The sequence below is a fragment of the Emys orbicularis genome, chromosome 6, assembly GCF_028017835.1.
Source record: "Emys orbicularis isolate rEmyOrb1 chromosome 6, rEmyOrb1.hap1, whole genome shotgun sequence".
Lineage (NCBI taxonomy): Eukaryota > Metazoa > Chordata > Testudines > Emydidae > Emys > Emys orbicularis.
In genome coordinates, this window is record NC_088688.1 from 41,424,833 (window position 1) to 41,442,840 (window position 18,008).

General features: G+C 40.6%; 1 protein-coding gene across 2 annotated transcripts in view; it reads right to left on the bottom strand.

Moving 5' to 3' along the window:
- The window catches only part of CENPK (centromere protein K), a 51,661-nt gene that overhangs the window by 2,969 nt on the left and 30,684 nt on the right, over nucleotides 1-18,008 (bottom strand). For both annotated transcript variants that reach the window (XM_065405985.1, XM_065405984.1), the window contains 5 exons: nucleotides 14,522-14,568; nucleotides 12,699-12,781; nucleotides 12,459-12,557; nucleotides 12,041-12,176; nucleotides 7,022-7,075 (listed from right to left, as the gene is read on the bottom strand). In XM_065405985.1, the coding sequence (XP_065262057.1) occupies nucleotides 7,022-7,075; nucleotides 12,041-12,176; nucleotides 12,459-12,557; nucleotides 12,699-12,781; nucleotides 14,522-14,568 (419 nt within the window). The remainder of the gene's footprint in view (nucleotides 1-7,021; nucleotides 7,076-12,040; nucleotides 12,177-12,458; nucleotides 12,558-12,698; nucleotides 12,782-14,521; nucleotides 14,569-18,008) is intronic.

Sequence of the window (18,008 nt, forward strand, 5' to 3'; positions counted from 1 at the left end):
TAACTCCTCCCCTGGCTAAATTAGGGGGCACCACCCCAACCCTCCCTCAGTTCCTGCACACTGAATGCCCAGAATCAAGACTCTGATGCAAAAGGGGACAGAGGGTGGTTTGTGGAATACACATTTGCATCACATCTAGAAGAACCACATTTACAGCCAGTAACCATTTCTTTTTCTTTGAGTAAATGCAGCTGTGTATTCCACTTAGGTGACTCACAAACAGTCCTCCGCAGGAGGCAGTGCTCAAAGTCTACCTAAACAAGGACTGCAGGACCATTCTACCAAAGCTTGCCTCAACCCTGGAAGATGCGGTTATGGTGTAATGGTTCGCAAATGTATGCATCGATGACCATGTAGCAGCCATGCAAATGTCCAATATGGAAACGTCACTCAGGAATGCTATGAACGTTGCTTGACTCTTGAAGAATGAGCTCACACCCACTGATGGGGATTAGTTGAAGCTGTTTCATATGCAGTCTTGATGCATGATGTTATCTATTTGGAGATCATCTGTGAAAAGACCGCTTGACCCTTCATGCATTCTGCACATTACGCAAACGAAGGAGGTTAAGCACAAACCGGTTTAGGCCTGTACAGATAAAAGGCTAGACATCGCCTGACATCTAATGTAGGGAGACACTGCTCCTCCACAGATGAATGCTGCTTAGGAAAGAATGCAGGTAAATATACCACCTGGTTCAAACGAAACTGAAAAACCACTTCAGACAAAAAATTTGGACGCAGTCGTAAAGCCACTTTGTCTTTGGAGAATTGTATATATAACGAGATTCTTTCCTCAGAGCCTGCAACTCTCTCACACTCCTTGAAGATGTTATTGCTACCAGGAATGCAGTTTTCTGACACAAAAGCGGGAAGGGACAATATGTCAAGGGCTTGAACAGAGGTTCAATTAAGGCCGCTAGGACCATGTTAAGATCCTGTAGAGGAACCGGCTCTTGGTCTGGGGGGGGATGTAGAAAAAGAAGCCCTTTTAAGAATCTGGCTATCGTGGTATTGGAGAAGACTGAAAGGGGGGTGGGGGGAGAGATGAAATACCAATATGATAAAATGCCAGATGCACTTTCAATTAACTAAATGCAAGCCCCAATGACTAAAAGATGCAGCAGATACTCCAAAATGTCCTGGATAGAGGCCAGCATTGGCTGGATTCCACAAGCTAATGACCACACTGAAAATTGCTTCCATTTCACCACATAGGCCATTCTGGTGGAGGATTTTCTACTGTTAAGGAAGAGGTGTTGGACAGCCACTGAACATCACACTTCCTCCTCATTCAGCCATGTAGCAGCCATGTCATGAGATGAAGGGAGCTGAGCTCAGGATGGAAGGTGAAGCCTTGGTTCTGAGTGAGCAAGTTGGGATGGGGAGGAAGCAGTATGGAAGGCTGAACAGATACTGAGAAAAGGTGGTAGAACCAGTACTGTCTTGGCCACGCTGAGGAAACGAGAATAAGCTTGGGCCAATCCACCATAAGCTTGAGAATGACCTGAGGTGATCAGCATCGGGGGAAAGAATAGAGGAGAGACGACTGCCAGCTGAGGAGGAAAGCGTTGGGCAGGGAACCAGGACCGAGGCCCCCTCAAGAGCAAAAGGGACGACATTTCTTGTTGTCCCTTGTAGCAAACAGGTTGATCATTGGGATGCCCCAGGCTTTGAAGATAACCCAGAGGACACTTCTCTTCAGACCACTCATGACTCAGAGAAAAATACTTGTGAGATGGTCCGGAGAGGATTCTTAACCTCAGGTAAGTGAACGGCTATTGGAGTAATGTTCTCCTTAATGTAGAACTACCACAGCCTGATTCCTGCTAGAAAAAGTAAGCTGTAGTATGCTCCCCTTTTTGTTCGTTCACATAATATATCAAGGTGGTATTGTCAGTAAGTATGTGAACCACTGAGTCTCTGACACAGTCTCAAAGTGTGACCTGCCTTGTAAATGGCTCGAAGCTCCAACATGTTGATATGGGGTGATGCCTCCTGCTCCAACCACAGTCCCTGTACTTTTAGCAACCCCAGGTGCACCCCCCCCCCAGCACATTAGTGAGGCATCCTGGTTGGTGAGGGCTGGACAAAGGGAATGCCTTGGCAAACGTTCTCTGGATGCATCCACCACTGCAAGGAGGAAATTGAGGAAGTGGAGGAAGATGAGCCAGTCTGTCTAGATGATGAAGAGTAGGATGGGTAGACTGCCTGGAGACACATTTGAAGGGAACAAAGGCGCAAGCTTGCAAACTGAATCACCTGGGTGGAAGTGGACATGTGACCCAAGACCCTCAGACATGTCCGAACTGTCGTGGAAGCCTGAGACTGCAGACTGATGCAAAGATGGCGAACTGTCTGAAAAAAGTAGGTCAGCAGAAACACTTTCAACATCATGGAATCTAGCAGAGCCCCAGTGAACTTAATGTTTTGAGTGAGAGCCATGATTAACTTCCCCGTGTTGAGGATAAGACCCAGATGGTCGAGCAAGCGCCGTGTGGTGCTGACATGAGCACGAACTTCCTCTCTGGATCCATCCTTCATAACCAGTCATCCCTTCCTCTTGAGATACACCGTAACAACGGCCATGCATTTGGTAAAGTCCTGAGGGGGAAGGAGAAGAGAGGCCAAATGGAAGTATTGCATACTGAAAATGGCGTTCCACCATGACAAATAGAAAGAACTTTCTGTGGCTTGGCAAAATCCGCACATGAAAGTAGGCATCCTGAAGGTCCAAAGAAGCAAACCAGTCATTCTGAGACAATGTAGGGAGAATGGTCAATAGAGTGGCCATTAGGAACTCATGGACCTGATATATTTGTTGAGGTTGTGAAGGTCAAGGGTGGGTCTTACACCTCCCTTGGTTTTGGGTATCAGGAAGTACTGGGAGTAGAAGCCATGACCTGATGTTCCTGCAGAACCTCCTCCACTGCTCCCAAAACCAGCAGAGAGCAGACCTGTTTGAGGAGCAGTATCTCATGAGAGGGGTCCCTGAAGTGGAGGTGTGGAGAGGAACTGGATGGCATAACCTGATCTGATGGTGCTTAGGAAAACAGGCCAGCCTGTCCCCAAACTGGGGAGGATGAGGAGAGGGGAAGCAATGACTGAAACAGTGCTCTGGAACAAGGAATCAAAATGGGTACTGGGAGGGCATGTGGACTGGATGAACTCAGAGCCCAACTGCTTTCTGCTGTGGGATCTATCCCTCTTTCTGGGGTAGTTCCATTGCCAAGGAGGAGGAACAGGCTGGCCAAATGTATGCTGTAGACAATGCTGCTGTTGAATGCCATATTGGTGCCTTTACACTGCCGGCATGTACATCCCCAAGGACTGAAGGACTGCAGCATCTTGTCAGTTTTGCCCTCCTCTTGGTGACCGCAGAGGCCATCACCCTAGCCGAGGTGTCTGCGAGGTCTAGTTAAGATGTCCTTGGAGTCTGCGTCACTTTGACATAGCTGTCCAGTGAACAAAATCGTACTTGGACAACAAGGCTCGCTGGTTAGCAATTTGCATCTCTAAAGAAGAGAAGGTGTAAATCTTCCTGTCTATGAGGGCCAATCATTTAGAGTCCCTATCCTTGGGGATGGACATAAACCTGCCCTGTCAGGCGCTGTGGTTCACCGCAGTTGCAACTAGGGAATTTGGGACCGGATGAGAATAAAACACCTCAAATTCCCATACGGGACTGAAATGGAGCTTTTCTATGTACTTAGCCGCAGGCAATACCAAAGCTGGCATGCTCCAGAGTGCCTTAGCCAGTTCAAGAAGCCCATAATTGATAAGTATGGCGACTCTCCCAGGGGCAGATGGCAACAGGATATCCACTATTTGTGCGTGTTCTCTTGCAAGAACTCCACTTGAAAACCGACGGAAGCAACTACAAACCACAAAAGGTCTTGCTATGCATTAAAATTCTCTGGTACGGAAGAGGAGAATAAGACAGGCCGCACAGAATCATCCAAAGATGAAGAGGAGGTCCTTAACTGATCCAAAACCAGATTCTGTTCCAGGGCTGATAGACCGTGGCAGGATGACTCTGGAGGCTCCACAGAGAGGACCACAGATACCTGGGCCTGTGGCAGATCAATAGTCACTGCCAAAGCCCTGGCTGGAGATCTTGCCTTCAAGCAAGACAAAGTGTAGGACCTCACCAATAAAGGAGTATCCCACAGATTCCATGGAGGCCACTAGCATAGATAAGGCATTGGTAGTCAGCCTCTGTCCTGACCACGAGACGTGTACCAATCCATCAATTCCCCCTGAGGCTGGTGAGGTGATGGAGAGTGAGAGGATGACAACCCTGACTCAGATGCTGAGAAGCCTCAGGATCCCAGGGATGAGGACAGAGAAAAACTAGAGGGAGCAAGTAACTGATCGGACTTGTCCATCCCCAGAACGAGGCAGGAAGCAGCGCTGCCAATGGAAGCAGTACCGTTGGTACCGAGCATGCTGGTGCCAGAAGTGGTGTCAATCCTGATCAGCAGTGATACCCGAGTGTCTGACAGTACCAACATTGAGTGGTGAAAGCCGACATGGTGCCAACTGCAGTGGTGCTGAGGAGATTCCTGGTACCAAGGTCCCCTGTACCAATCCTGGCATTGGACCTGCTTCCATAACCTGTGGAAAGGGAACATTGGGGTGCAGTGCTGACAGACCCAAGGGTTCAACAGCTTGTTCAATCGATGGGGCTATAGATGACGCAGACATGGCAAACTCCTGGGCCAAAGGAGAGGTTGGGACCAAAGGGCAGAGGAGATCTGTTGCTGCCTGGTACGCTGCTGGTGTGGAAACAGTCAATGCCAGTATCTCCCCCATCGGTACTGGACTCAACAGATGCTTGGTGGCCAGAACAAGAGTCAACAGTACAGTGTTTCTAACCTCCCTACTCGATACCGGGGAAGGGTTAGAGGTATCTGTGCCATCCTATACACTGGCACCAACTTTGTGCTAGTTCCTGCTTTTCCTGGGAAGTGGAAGAATCACCTGAGACCTGGAGTGGTTTTGATTGGTCTTATGCAACCTTCTCCTTGGCAAAGTAAACAGGGAACAGCTCCACTGTTTCTTTGCAGAGGCACCTGCTCCGGAACGTGAAACGGCAGCACTCTTGGAACCCAAGGGCAATCTCTGACTTGATGAGGGCTTCAGTACCGAAGCAGGCCGCATGGCCTGCTCCAGCAGTTGCTGTTTCAGGAGAAGGTCCTGAGTCACTTGAGTCCATTTCTAACACTAACATAACTAACACTATGGTACTACTAATTATATACTACAAGGGAAAAACTAAATTAATTGAGAGGTTGTGAGGTTAAGACCACACAGAGCTCTGACTCCAGCCATGGAGGATAAGAAGGGACTAAGGGAGGATTGGGGTGGCGCCGCCTTGTGAAGCCAGGGAGGTGCTATGGCCACAAGGTGTGAGCGCACCTCTCTATGGGTACTGGTAAGCAAGTTTCTCCCTCTCTGGTGCACTGGGCGCGCACACACCTAAGTGAAATACATGGCTGCATCTACTCAAAGACGACGCTTTATAGGGCCACATAAATGAAAATCAATACATTGATAATTTGAAAAGATAAAGTAAACATGGATGAATTGTGGAAACATGGATGGGAATGGATACATTATTTGGTCCCAGTTCTGAATAGGAATAGCTTAGATTTACACAAACAATAAACCCTAAATTTGTGATCACAAAAGCAAAATGTGCCTCACTTTGCATTTGTCTCTAAGAAACTATTCTCTAAGACAACAGTTTTGAAATTTAACAGGCACTGAAACTAGCACTAAATGGCTCAACAAAAACATAAAACAAAGATCAGTGACACTCAAAGTTTAGGCTACGATAATTAAAATTAAAAACAAGTCTGAATTTCTGGGACTAGTTTATTCTTTCAAACAGAAATCAGACATCTGGGTCTTTTAGTACTTTGCAGGTGTTTAAAATTAGTTAAGGGAATATGAAGAGTAATTTTAAGGTATATGTTTTTTGAAATTATATTTCCACAGGACTTAACTCATTTGGCTACTTTAATTTCTAATTTGCTTTCAAGCCCTACCTAATTTGGCACTAAAAGGCTTGCTGAGATACTTGAGGCATGTAACATGAAGTTGAAGTTAATGACATAAGTACAAAAACTCACAGTCTGCACTTTCAAGTAAAGCATAACAATGTCATAGTGACCGGATTTTAGCATCTAAACACCAGAATGTTATAATTCCGCAGGCCTTCCCTCAGAACAACTGCTGTTTTTCATGGCGGTCTCGCTCACACAGACCCCTATAAAAAAAACCTGTATTCCCAAATACTAAGTTTAGGATAGAGAAGGTGCTGTCATCCAAACGACCTTTTTAGCTCTATCAGATTTATGCCTTGCAAATTCATAATTTATTTGGGTTTTTACAAATTATAATAGGAGTGTCCATTCAACAATAGGAGCCTGCTTGGCAATTAAAAAAAATATATATACTAAAAACAGACCTATCAATTCCTATAGAGCAAATCAAATAACCCAACAATATGAATATATTAGAAATTAATTGACTTGTTGCTGCATTATATTTCAGAACCGTGTACATGCAAATAGTACAAAATATAAAAGTTTAACATTTTAGTTCAGGGTTTTTTTTTTTAACCAAACCATTTTAATATTATTTTCTAATGTGAACCATTAAGTTAAGAGTTATAAAACCTGACTTAAAAAGTAGTGAATATAAAAATGACTTAAGTTTGACGTTGTATCTTAAAATTAGAAGTTTAAAAGCCTATAATTTTCCAATTCAAATTGTAGGATCAGTTTGCTAAATTATGCTTACATTTTTAAAGAGTTTAGTACCAGAAAGTTACTTTGGGTGCCCCGGGGATTAAAAGAGGAACCCAGTAAGATTTTTTTGAACACTGTTTCTATTATCTTAGTTATTTTAATTATATTATCACACACCATCATTCATTTTGCTTATATACCATTGCCGGTTTTGAGCATTGTAAGAAACAAAAAAAATGACATCACACACAAAACCATTTTACCTCTAAAATTTCATGTAACGTTACCAGTTGTACAGTTGGTTCTTCAGCTGGACTCTACAAAAGCAGCAAAAAAGATGTTCAAATTCTAACACAGTCAGAAAAGAATCTTAATTGACAAAGAAAAATTTCAATGCAAATAATTCAGAGTAATGAATAAACTGATTTTTTAAAATTTAAAAATGTTGAGTCGTCATATTACAAGTTACATATTTTAATCCTATATTCAGCAACAAATTCAATGTAAACTCTAAACATAAATGAATGTTTCTCTTAAACTAAGTTGAAAAGAAGATATTAAATGTTACATCTGTCAAGAATGGGATTCACATTTTATTAATTCAAACATCTTATTATTAAACATGAATGGGAGTATAAAGTACTCATTCTTTGTCTAAGATTGGTAAGAAAAATCACAAGATCAATGCCTTTAAGTAAATTTTCTAAAGTTCTGGGCAAAGAGATGTAAACATGCGATTACTGCAAAAACATTGTAATCTTGTTTTAAGAGTTCAGTCCATAGTGCCTTAATGTTTACTCTTAATTTATATTGCAATTTAATATTTTTTAGTTTAAGCCTCTAGAGGTTACCCAAATACATTTACTATGTTCAAGAAACAAAATTCAGTTTTGCCATAGGATTTTCTTTAAATGTTTTCCTTTTTTAATGTTTAATGTTATCATTTGAAATTGTCTTCATTTATCAGAGGGGTAGCCATGTTAGTCTGGATCTGTAAAAAGCAACAGAGTCTTGTGGCACCTTTAAGACTAACAGATGTTTTGGAGCATAAGCTTTCGTGGGTGAATACGTGCGTCTGACGAAGTGGGTATTCACCCACGAAAGCTTATGCTGCAGTACATCTGTTAGTCTTAAAGGTGCCACAAGACTCTCTGTTGTCTTCATTTGTAACATAGAGCCAGTTCATGAGTCTTACAAGTTTAAGGATGGTCAGGATTTATGATAAACCCCAACTTTGGAGTGGAGGAAGAACTTATAAAAATTGACATAAGGCCAAATCCTACCTCCTTCCTCCATGACTGTGGAGGGTCCCCTGACAGCATCACTTCTGAGGCTCAGCTGCACCAGAGACCATGTTTGATAAGAGCCACAAAGGGGTGCACACACATCCCGTTGTGCTACAGAGCCCTCCTCCATGGGTTCTCCTTGCATTATGGGAGAAGGGGATGTGGAGACTATATTAGCCTATGGGCTGCAGCAGCCTCCATGGAGTGATTCTAAAGACACTCTGCAGCCTTGGGTGATTTTTTTCTTCCTGCTCCCCTGCCCAGCATCTCACTTCTTGGGCTGGGCACTGGATTCAAGATTTGCCTTAAGGCTAGAATTGGCATATGGAGTATCAGCATGGGAGACATTTTAAACAATTGTACAAAGAGAAATTATTGGTTTGCTACTTTTAAGTCCTAAGGATGTTAGCTCAAACATTACTTTTAAAGAAGTTTTTATACTTGCAAAATTAAAAAAAAAAAAAAAAAAAAAAAAGATTTGACTTTATTTTTGGTAGACCAATGGTGTTAAATGTTTACAGTTTCTTAAATTATGTTCCGATTCTGTAGTGTGACAAATTTAACCAGCATCATAAATTACATCACTTTTAAGCAAGATAGCCATCACCACATGGGAAAAAGTATACTTTTTCCTTCCCACAAGTACAATTGACATATAAAATATTTCTTGTAACGTGAACTTTCAGACTGCTGTGTGTGACAAAAAGGGTGCATCTGTCTTTTGAGACTGGAGAGTTATCCTGCATTTTCAATTTAATTCTCATGCCTGACCATATTAAGACCCCAATCTTGAATCACATGCTTCAACATTAGCAGAGATGCTAACCTTGCACTTAGACTTTTATGGATGTTTATGAAAAAAATTAAGGAGGTTGCTTGAAGCGGTCTCAAGTGCCAAATTTGCAAAGCCAAATACAGATAGGGTGTCTCAGGTAGGACCATGAAAACTTGTAGTGCATTTTAGGTCCATTTCTGTGAATGTTAGAGTAATAACAGCGGTACAAGCTGAAGTAACATTTAGTAACATCAACAGCCATGATCAGGTCTGACCACGATATTGGCTATATCCTCGGTCCTTTGCAAGCATTTCTAAAACCATTCCATATTTATTTTGCCATATTTGGCTCATTTTGTCAGTGGGGTTTGGGGTGCTGGATTCACCGCACAAGCCACAGGATGTGTGTTGCACTCCAACTGCCCCCATAGACCCTGCTGGACTATATTACTGTGCTCTAGATACCTGGAGTGTGCCAGCAGGGGCACACAGAGCGGTTAGAATGCAACACGCAGCCTGTGGCTTGCTTGGTTGCAGTGTGCCAACCCATTCAAAATGGTCACAGCTTGCCTCCTATCAGAATGATCCTCACTCTGCAGTCTTTGCATGTGCCACAGAGACAGGAATGTCCTCAGAAATTTCTCTCATGGTATGCTGTGAGGGAGTCATCCTGCCCCCAGGGGACGGTGGGACACTGGATGCTGAAGTGGAGTTGCTGGCTGGGCTGAAAGAAGGATTAGGTGGGTTTCAGAAAGCTGGGAAAGGGACTTGTTAGGGTGGAGTTGGGGGATAAGAGATAGGAATGAAGGGGGCTGTTTGGTGGGGTTGGGGGTAAAAGAGGAGTAGCTGCCCAGTGTCAGCTGGCTCATGGAGACGAGGCACCAATACCAGATGTAGGCAGTGCTTGATGGGTGGTGGTTACTTACTGGTGCTGCAAGCAACTGCTTGCAATGTCACATACCCAGAGGTGCCCATCCAGCCCCAGGTACTGGCAGTCATGCTGAGGGAGAAGTTGCAGGGATGCCAGCATGTCATCCCTGCCACATGCTGCTTGTGCTCTCAGCTGAGCTCCGTGCTCCCTGTGGCAGTTGGTTACGCAGCAGCCACTTTTTGGGCTCCTGCCAGGAGAGCTCACCCATGCAACTGAGGAGCTACCCTGCAAGCCTCTCCCAGCCCGACTGACACAATGGTGGCACTTGACATGTGTACGGCTAGGCTGCAGGCACCCTTGCACAGGGGTGCTGGCAGTGGAGAAGAACACCCCTGCAGATGCAGCACTGTGTTCATCAGACCCAAGTGGTGAATGACACACAACACATACATAATCTTCCTAATTTTTTGATATATTTGCAAAATTCGTAGATTTATATCTGATTTGATAATTTTGTAATCACATTTAAAAATCGGGAGAATTATTAAAAATTAGGGAGAGTTGGCAGCTCTGCATTAGGCATGCAAGAGGCCTCTTTGAGATCAATGGGATTACTCATGCTTAAAGTTAAGCATATGCTTATGAGTTTGCCAGATTGGGGCCTATGAAACGAACCAGCTGCTGACAATGGTTGTCAATAATGGGTCCCTCTGAAGCAGTGTGGAAAATGGTTTAACTACTAATGCAGACAAGGACAAAGTATGTGAATTACTATTAAATTAAGGTTACAGCTATAACATGGCTGAAAGCAGCTGTCTCTCTTTTTCAGTTCAGGGGCAGTTCAACCATTCCCTATACTGGTTCTGGGAGCCTGATGCTGAACAGACAAGGCCCAAGTGTCCTCAAGAGCCCAACTGAGAACCTTACTAGTTTTTTAGTTTTTGTAGCTATTCTTTTAAACATTAATGATAAAGTATTTGATTTTACTATGGACTTTGATTTTATTATTTAAAATGCTCCCTGACTGCCTATTTTCCCTAAAGTTTAAAGATGACTTTTAGCTCAGTTTCCCTGAGTAGGAAGTTGAGGTTAATATTCTAAACTATTCTCTGTAACACTTTTGTGCCAACAATATTGCTGAAGAATTAAAATTTGCCTTTGAAGAAAAATATGAAACTATCCAGATGGGAGCAGGGTAGACTAATTCAGAACTTGTTTCACTAAGCCCCCATACCAGCCCTCTATGATATAACCAAACTTTGAAAGGTATCACTTAGACAACAAGAACAGTTGTAGGAAGTGACTTGGACATTAAGGTCAGAAGGGACCATTATGATCATCTAGTCTGACCTCCTGCACATTATAGGCCACAGAACTTCACCCACCCACTCCTGTAATAGACCCATAACCTCTGGCTGAGTTACTGAAGTCCTCAAATGATGCTTTAAAGACTTCAAGTTACAGAGAATCCACCATTTACACTAGTTTAAACCTGCAAGTGACCAGTGACCCGTGCTGCAGAGGAAGGCAAAAATCCCCCAGGGTCTCTGCCAATCTGACATAGGAGAAAATTCCTTCACGACCACAAATATGGCAGTCAGTTGGACCCTGAACATTTCAGCATGACCCAACAGCTAGGTAACTGGGAAAGAATTCTCTATAGTAACTCAGAGCTCTCCTCATCCCATCAACAGCCATTGAGGATATTTGCTACTAGTAGTCACAGATCAGCTATATACCACTGCAGGCAGTCTCATCATACCATCCACTCCATGAACTTATCAAGCTCATTCTTGAAGCCACTTAGTTTTTTTGCCCCCATTGCTCCCCTTGAAAGGTTGTTCCAGAACTTCACTCCTCTGATAGTTAGAAATCTTCATCTAATTTCAAGCCTAAATTTTTGATGGTCAGTTTATAGCCATCTGCTCTTCTGTCAACATTGGCACTTAACTTAAATACCTCCTCTCCCTCTCTGGTATTTATCACTCTGATGTATTTATAGAGAGCAATCATATCTCCCCTTCAGCCTTCGTTTGGTTAGGCTAAACAAGCCAAGCTCTTTGAGTCTCCTCTCATAAGGTAGATTTTCCATTCCTCTGATCATCCTAGTAGCCCTTCTCTGCACATGCTCCAGTTTGAATTAATCTTTCTTAAATGTGGGAGACCAGAATTGCACACAGTATTCCAGATGAGGTCTCACCAGTGCCTCGTATAATGGTACCAAAACTGCATGTATGACTTAAATACGGATTCCACCTTTCCAGCATTGTGACTTTAAAATTATATAAAACCAAGTTAAAGAAAAATTAATAAAACCCTTTCAAATTTGATAATTTTAAAGAAATCATACTTTTTTCTTCTTTTTAGCACTTTCATCTTCTTCCGGGAGAGGAAAATGTTCTTCTAGGAACTCCCCCAGAGCACTCAAGAGCTCTTCCTTATATGCCCTTATTTTCAGCATTTTACTTTTCAGTTCTTGTAACGTTCTAAAAACCCAATGTAAAAATAAAGTTTAACTGATGTGACATGTAATTCAATAAAAAGGTACTGTTGCTACAGTAATGGCATCAATAACCCAAATATCACAAAGTGCAAGTGCAGCCTATAGCATATTTGCAACCTAGATTTCAAATGTATTTTATTACTTGATTATTTGATCTTTACCAAAGATACCAAACATTAATATTAGATTTTTAAAATCTATTTTAATTGTCACACTAATATTCAATCCTTTCACTTTATTTGCTGGAAAAAAGCACTACAAATACCTTTTTTCAGAAAATGGTACCACTTGATTTTTCATTTCTTCATGTGTTACATCAAGAGCATCTACCAATTGCTGCTGCTCATCCAGCCACTGCTGTTCTCTTTAAACAAAAAGTGAGAAAAAAAAAAATGAGAGAGGGAACAATGGATAATTAGAAGTTTTCAGACCTACCAAAACAATGATTCTCACTTGATTTTCTAACAAAATTGTATGGCATTCATAAGCTCAATTCACTTTATACCTTTTCATGTCTTCCTTCAGCTTTTTATTCTTTGACTGAACTGTAGACAGCACCATTTCAAGATCATGGTCTACTTTCTGCAACTACAAAATTGGAAATTGAAGTGTATATTATGGAGAAATGCAACTCTATTAGTGCTATGTAAAACAAAACCTGATAGTGCTGTTGTGGTATCACTCAGATACCACAGTGACGGGAACCAAAATTATCTTGACAGACAAATCAGTAACAACCCACATCTCACATAATAGTATACTGAAAAACTAATAGTTGACAGAACAACAATTACGGCACTCCAAAGTGAGAACATCTCAAAGAAAGGGTGATTACTCTTACTAATCAAACTGACGATGAATGAGGTATTCATATCTTGGATAGGGAAATGGTACAAGTAATAAGACACTGCATTCTGGTTCACTTCAGACTATTTCTTAGTAAAGAAATTTAGAGCTTGACTCTGTCAGAGGCTCCGTGCCATCCACTCCACATAGGAGTGGGCAGTATCCAACACCTCATTGGACTGGGTCCTTAGTTGATGCATGGCTTACTGAAGACTAACACTGAGATGCTCTCTGTCCTTTTGAGATTGATGTGGCTCCCTTAATAAGTTTGGGGCTATCCACTACACACTATCTTTAGATGATTTTGTGTCCCTATATAGGAGTTCCCTGAGGTTTGTCTCCCAGATGGTGGGAGAACCTGATCGCGCCCAGTTACTTGCACTGGGAGGTTCTGGCACAGGCCCTAGTTCCTTACTTCTTAGCTAGGCCCTTACCCTTTGCGGGACTTCACTCCCCGTAGGGACAGGGTGAAGAGCTCCTAGATGGGAGTTCCTCCTGTGGCTCCAGGAGTAATCCCAGCAGTCTCCTTTTCAGCAATCCTGCTCCTTCACCTCAGCTGACTGCAGCTGCCTTCCTTTTAAAGGCCTCCCATCTAGCCCTGCCCCCATACCCCATACCTTCCTCATCAGTGTGGGGTCTATAAACCCCATCACAGTCCCTTTATTATGTAATTATAAAATAAAATTTAAATTTAGCTCACAACAAATACAAATGAAATATAGAAAATATTCCCCAGGAGCAGAAGGGTTTTATATACACAGGATTTATGAGAAATGCAGTATCCCTCAGCTAAACTAACCACAAAATGGAATGTCAAACCAAACATGTATTGGAGAGGATATTCACTCAAAGGAAAATACATAGCCAATCTTTTTGTTAAAAGAGCACTTGTATTGGCAGTTTGGTTCCCTGGCCTGACTGATACAAGGCAGAGGAAAATGCTGGGAGGTAGCCAAACCAAAAAGGTAGGTAAAGCAAAAGTTATTTTTAAACAAAACCCATATAATCTAAATGTGTCTTTATGTGTTAGCCAAAGTATAACTATTCATTTCAATGTTATAGCCACAAGAATATTCCCAGCTAATGTTACATACCAATGTCCAACCAATATATTGAAATGCTACCACTAACACATTCTTTATTTGTCCTTTCTCCCCCAGTCTGGAAGAACTCAAATAGATATTTGCATATATTATTCCTACAGAACTCAGAGTACTGCCTCTTCTGCACAGAACATTTTTTTTTAAATCATATCTTAAACATAAAGGACACCATATAATAAGTTCTGGTAAAAAGATCATTTTCACTACAACTAAAAATATTCAGTACTTACAACAAGGTTCAGGAAAAAGCAAATTAAAAAATTAATAGTGCTCAAATAGGCACACATAATTTCTTATGGCTAGCCAATCATATGAAAAGAAACTTGGAAGTAACATCTTACAAGTAGGTTTTTTACAAGTAATGAACTAAGACACTTACCTCTTCCTTTCCTAATGCTACCAGAACATCTGGATTGGTGGAAATTACTGAAAAATAAAACATTGTTTTCCCTGATTTTTTTTAAAAAATAAACAAATATTAATAAATTTAGCAAAATAAGCATGTCTGACTTTTGAGGAAGACATACCATTTGCATTATCATAGGGATCAAGTCAAATCTCAAAAAAATGGCCCTATCAAATGTCTAATCTGCACTGAGGAAAATATTGTTTTAATATCAATTTCCCCCATAGTCCAAACTGCACACATTACTCTACAAATATCACAAACTAAATTCCAATTTTAATAAAACTTGTCTGATCAATAGGTATGACAGAACTTCCTCCAGGCTACAAGCGAAAGTTTTTGCAAAACATTTTAAATCCATGTAAGAAGATTGTTTGATACAAGGCACCTTTCTCAGGGTCTTAAGTCTTTTTTAAGAATAAGAGAAACTGAGGTGATTAGAAGAACATGAGAAGACCCTCCCCTTTGTTAAAAAAAAAAAAAATCTTCCACAAGGGATCAATCAACATATTCTGAAGTCATTTATAATACTTCTCTCAAAACCATCTGAACTTAGTGTTTTAGGTTATGTTTACACTAACAAAGTCACCCTTCACTCAAAAACTCCAGTTGTTCAACAGAAAGAAGAGGTAATTGGACATCATTTAAAAAAAATGGATTAAATTATGGAGAGAGCTGATTGTTGTCACAGAAAGAGAGATTCTTTTTTAAAAGGTTCAAATGCAAGAGATCATCTCAGATTTCATTAATTCAGAGCTTCCAGGTTTGTCTGATAGATCTTGCAATCCCCTTCAGGAGATTTGAAGAGTTGATTAGGTGTGCCATCATCCTCCCTGCTTTGCTTATATATGAATAAAAACATGGATTTTGAGAAACTAAAGCATGCATTTGCAACTTTTTATGTAATGAGAGAAATTAAAGCTACCATAGCAGCTTCAAATTGTTATAGCACCAGAAGCATATTTGTATGTCAAAAATTGGAGATCCATAATATCTCATCCTAACATAAGCAATTCCCGTGATAAAGCTTTCTTTTTACTAAAGGGGAAAGAAATTATAGCTCCTCATATAGAAGCATTAGATGTCTTCCAAAACACACAGTGCGCTTGATACATTTGCAAAAATAAATCTATTTTAAAAGATTTTTAAATAAAAGTTTGGTTAAACCTCCATGAATATTGAACAAACTGTGAAGTAGTGATTTCAGCAGTGATCAGAGTATGAGCTGATACTGAAACAAGGAAGATTTCTGCACCCAAAGTGTGTTCAATTAAAGTGTGATTTAAAAAAGTGTCAGATAAAGAATTACGAGCATGTGAGACAGAAGTAAAATCATATATATACACAAAAGTTGAGTAGAGCACCCCTGAACTAAGTTGATGTTAAAGAGCTACTGGAGGCCCTGTACAGTGACTTTAATCATCATCATGGCTATATTTCGTGATGACAATGACTTGAAAATGTCTTAAATGCAGAATTAATTTAGTTAGAGTTCTGCTCTTTCCTTTCAATAGGCCAAGTTCCAGTCAATGACATTTGATATGAAGAATCCAAAGAAACCAATTTTCTACACTTTGTGATGATCAGAAATCCTTTCTATCTTGAATTATCCACTTCAGTCCATTCAAAATCACTTGTTTCCTACCGCTTCCTTCAACTTTAAGCATTTCTACCTAAGTACTTATATGCCTCCTTTAATTGTAATATCTGAGTGCCCATCAAGTATTTAAAAATAGAAGTAACAATCTCCTGCAGAAGAGAATTCAATAGTCCACATGCAGTAAATTCGGTCTCCTGCGCTATGACTTGTGGAGGTCGTGGTTGTAGAAGGAGAGGGAATCTCTTTAGTAGCTAGGGCCAATCCCATGAAGGACTCTGAATATCAGGATAGAGACTTTGAATTGTTCTGTATTCAATGGTGAGCCAGTGCATAGCATGGAGCACTGGGGTGATGTGCTAAAGGCAATTTTAGTCACTAGGCATATATGCTGATGCATCTTCTACCAGTTGGAGCCTTTTCCTGGTGTGTGGTTTTATTCCTACATACAAAATATACAAAAAAATCAAGCCTGGAGGTCACAAATGGAATAGCATGCCAATGTGTAGCATGATTGCAATGCAAAATACTACCAGATGTTAGCAATGCAAGGAATCATTACTATGCAAGCCTTTGTATGGAAACTCCAATTCAAGTGATAGGAGTCTGGCACAATATTGATACTATGCACACAAAAAAGGTACTATACATAGACCACATATGTTTTATAAGCTTTAAAATGTGGTTAATTCTTATTTTGAAAAGAGAAAAATTCAAATCTATTTTAAGTGCCAACTGCTTGTTAAAAAGTTATAATTCAGCTGATTAAGCATCTCTAGAGCTATATATAGAGTATCAGAAACCCAGAAAGAACAAGAGACTAAAGAGTCTTGGAAAAATAAAAATTTGCATTGTGGATTCAAGCCTGTGTGCCAAGATTTTGCCCAATGAAATTTGTAACTGCCAAGTTATAACCCCCAAAAGCAAGGTTTATAATGGAAATGCTGACAGACTCTCAATTATAGTAATTGTACTGGTTATTGCTAAAAATATACAGCAGGGTACAAGACAGCCTGACATTCAGGCTCTAATATTGAGTTGTGGCAACTTGACTAATATTCCTATCCCATATTTAGCATCATTCAGACAGCATTTTCCATTAACGAAGCATCTTCTCTCTCACAGTGAGGAATAGGTACACTGAGAAAATTCCAGATGGACACAGAACAATGAAAGCATGGCAGTTCTTTATTTTCATATAATGGCCATAATCTTATGACATCTCTTAAAGTTAACCCCCACCTCCCATTCTCCAACGAAGTGGCTCAAAAGAGAGAATTATAAGTAACAAGGGAAAGCCTAGACTGCAAAAAGATAAGTTATTTATATGTTGTATGGAATATAGTTGTAGCTGTGTTGTTCCCAGGATACTAAAGAGACAAGGTGGGTGAAGTAATATTACCTCACCCACCTTGTCTCTTGAGGTTATTGATACATTATATACACAAAATTTCTGTACTATAAAATTAACATATGTAGTAAGAAATCTAACCAGGTGCAAATAAATTAGAACATTATGAGCCAACTAATACTCAAATATAATGCTAAAAATATGTAATGCCACAAGAATCTATTTTTGTAACACAAATAGCTTAAGGTTTTAAAAATAATTAAATATTTATAGTAACAAAAACATCAGCAGTTATCTTAGCTAGAATAAAAATTAAAAGTGCTTGCAATCCTTATGTTACAAGGATGATCATCAGCAGTGGCCAAGAAGAAATATTCCCCCATAGGGAAAAGCATTGCATAGGATAGCATTGCACAATTTGGTACAATTGGTCTAATTTTGGTCTATCCTTTGTCTGAAGAATTTGGAACTGACCACTGCTAGAGACAGGTTCTCAGACCACACAAACTACT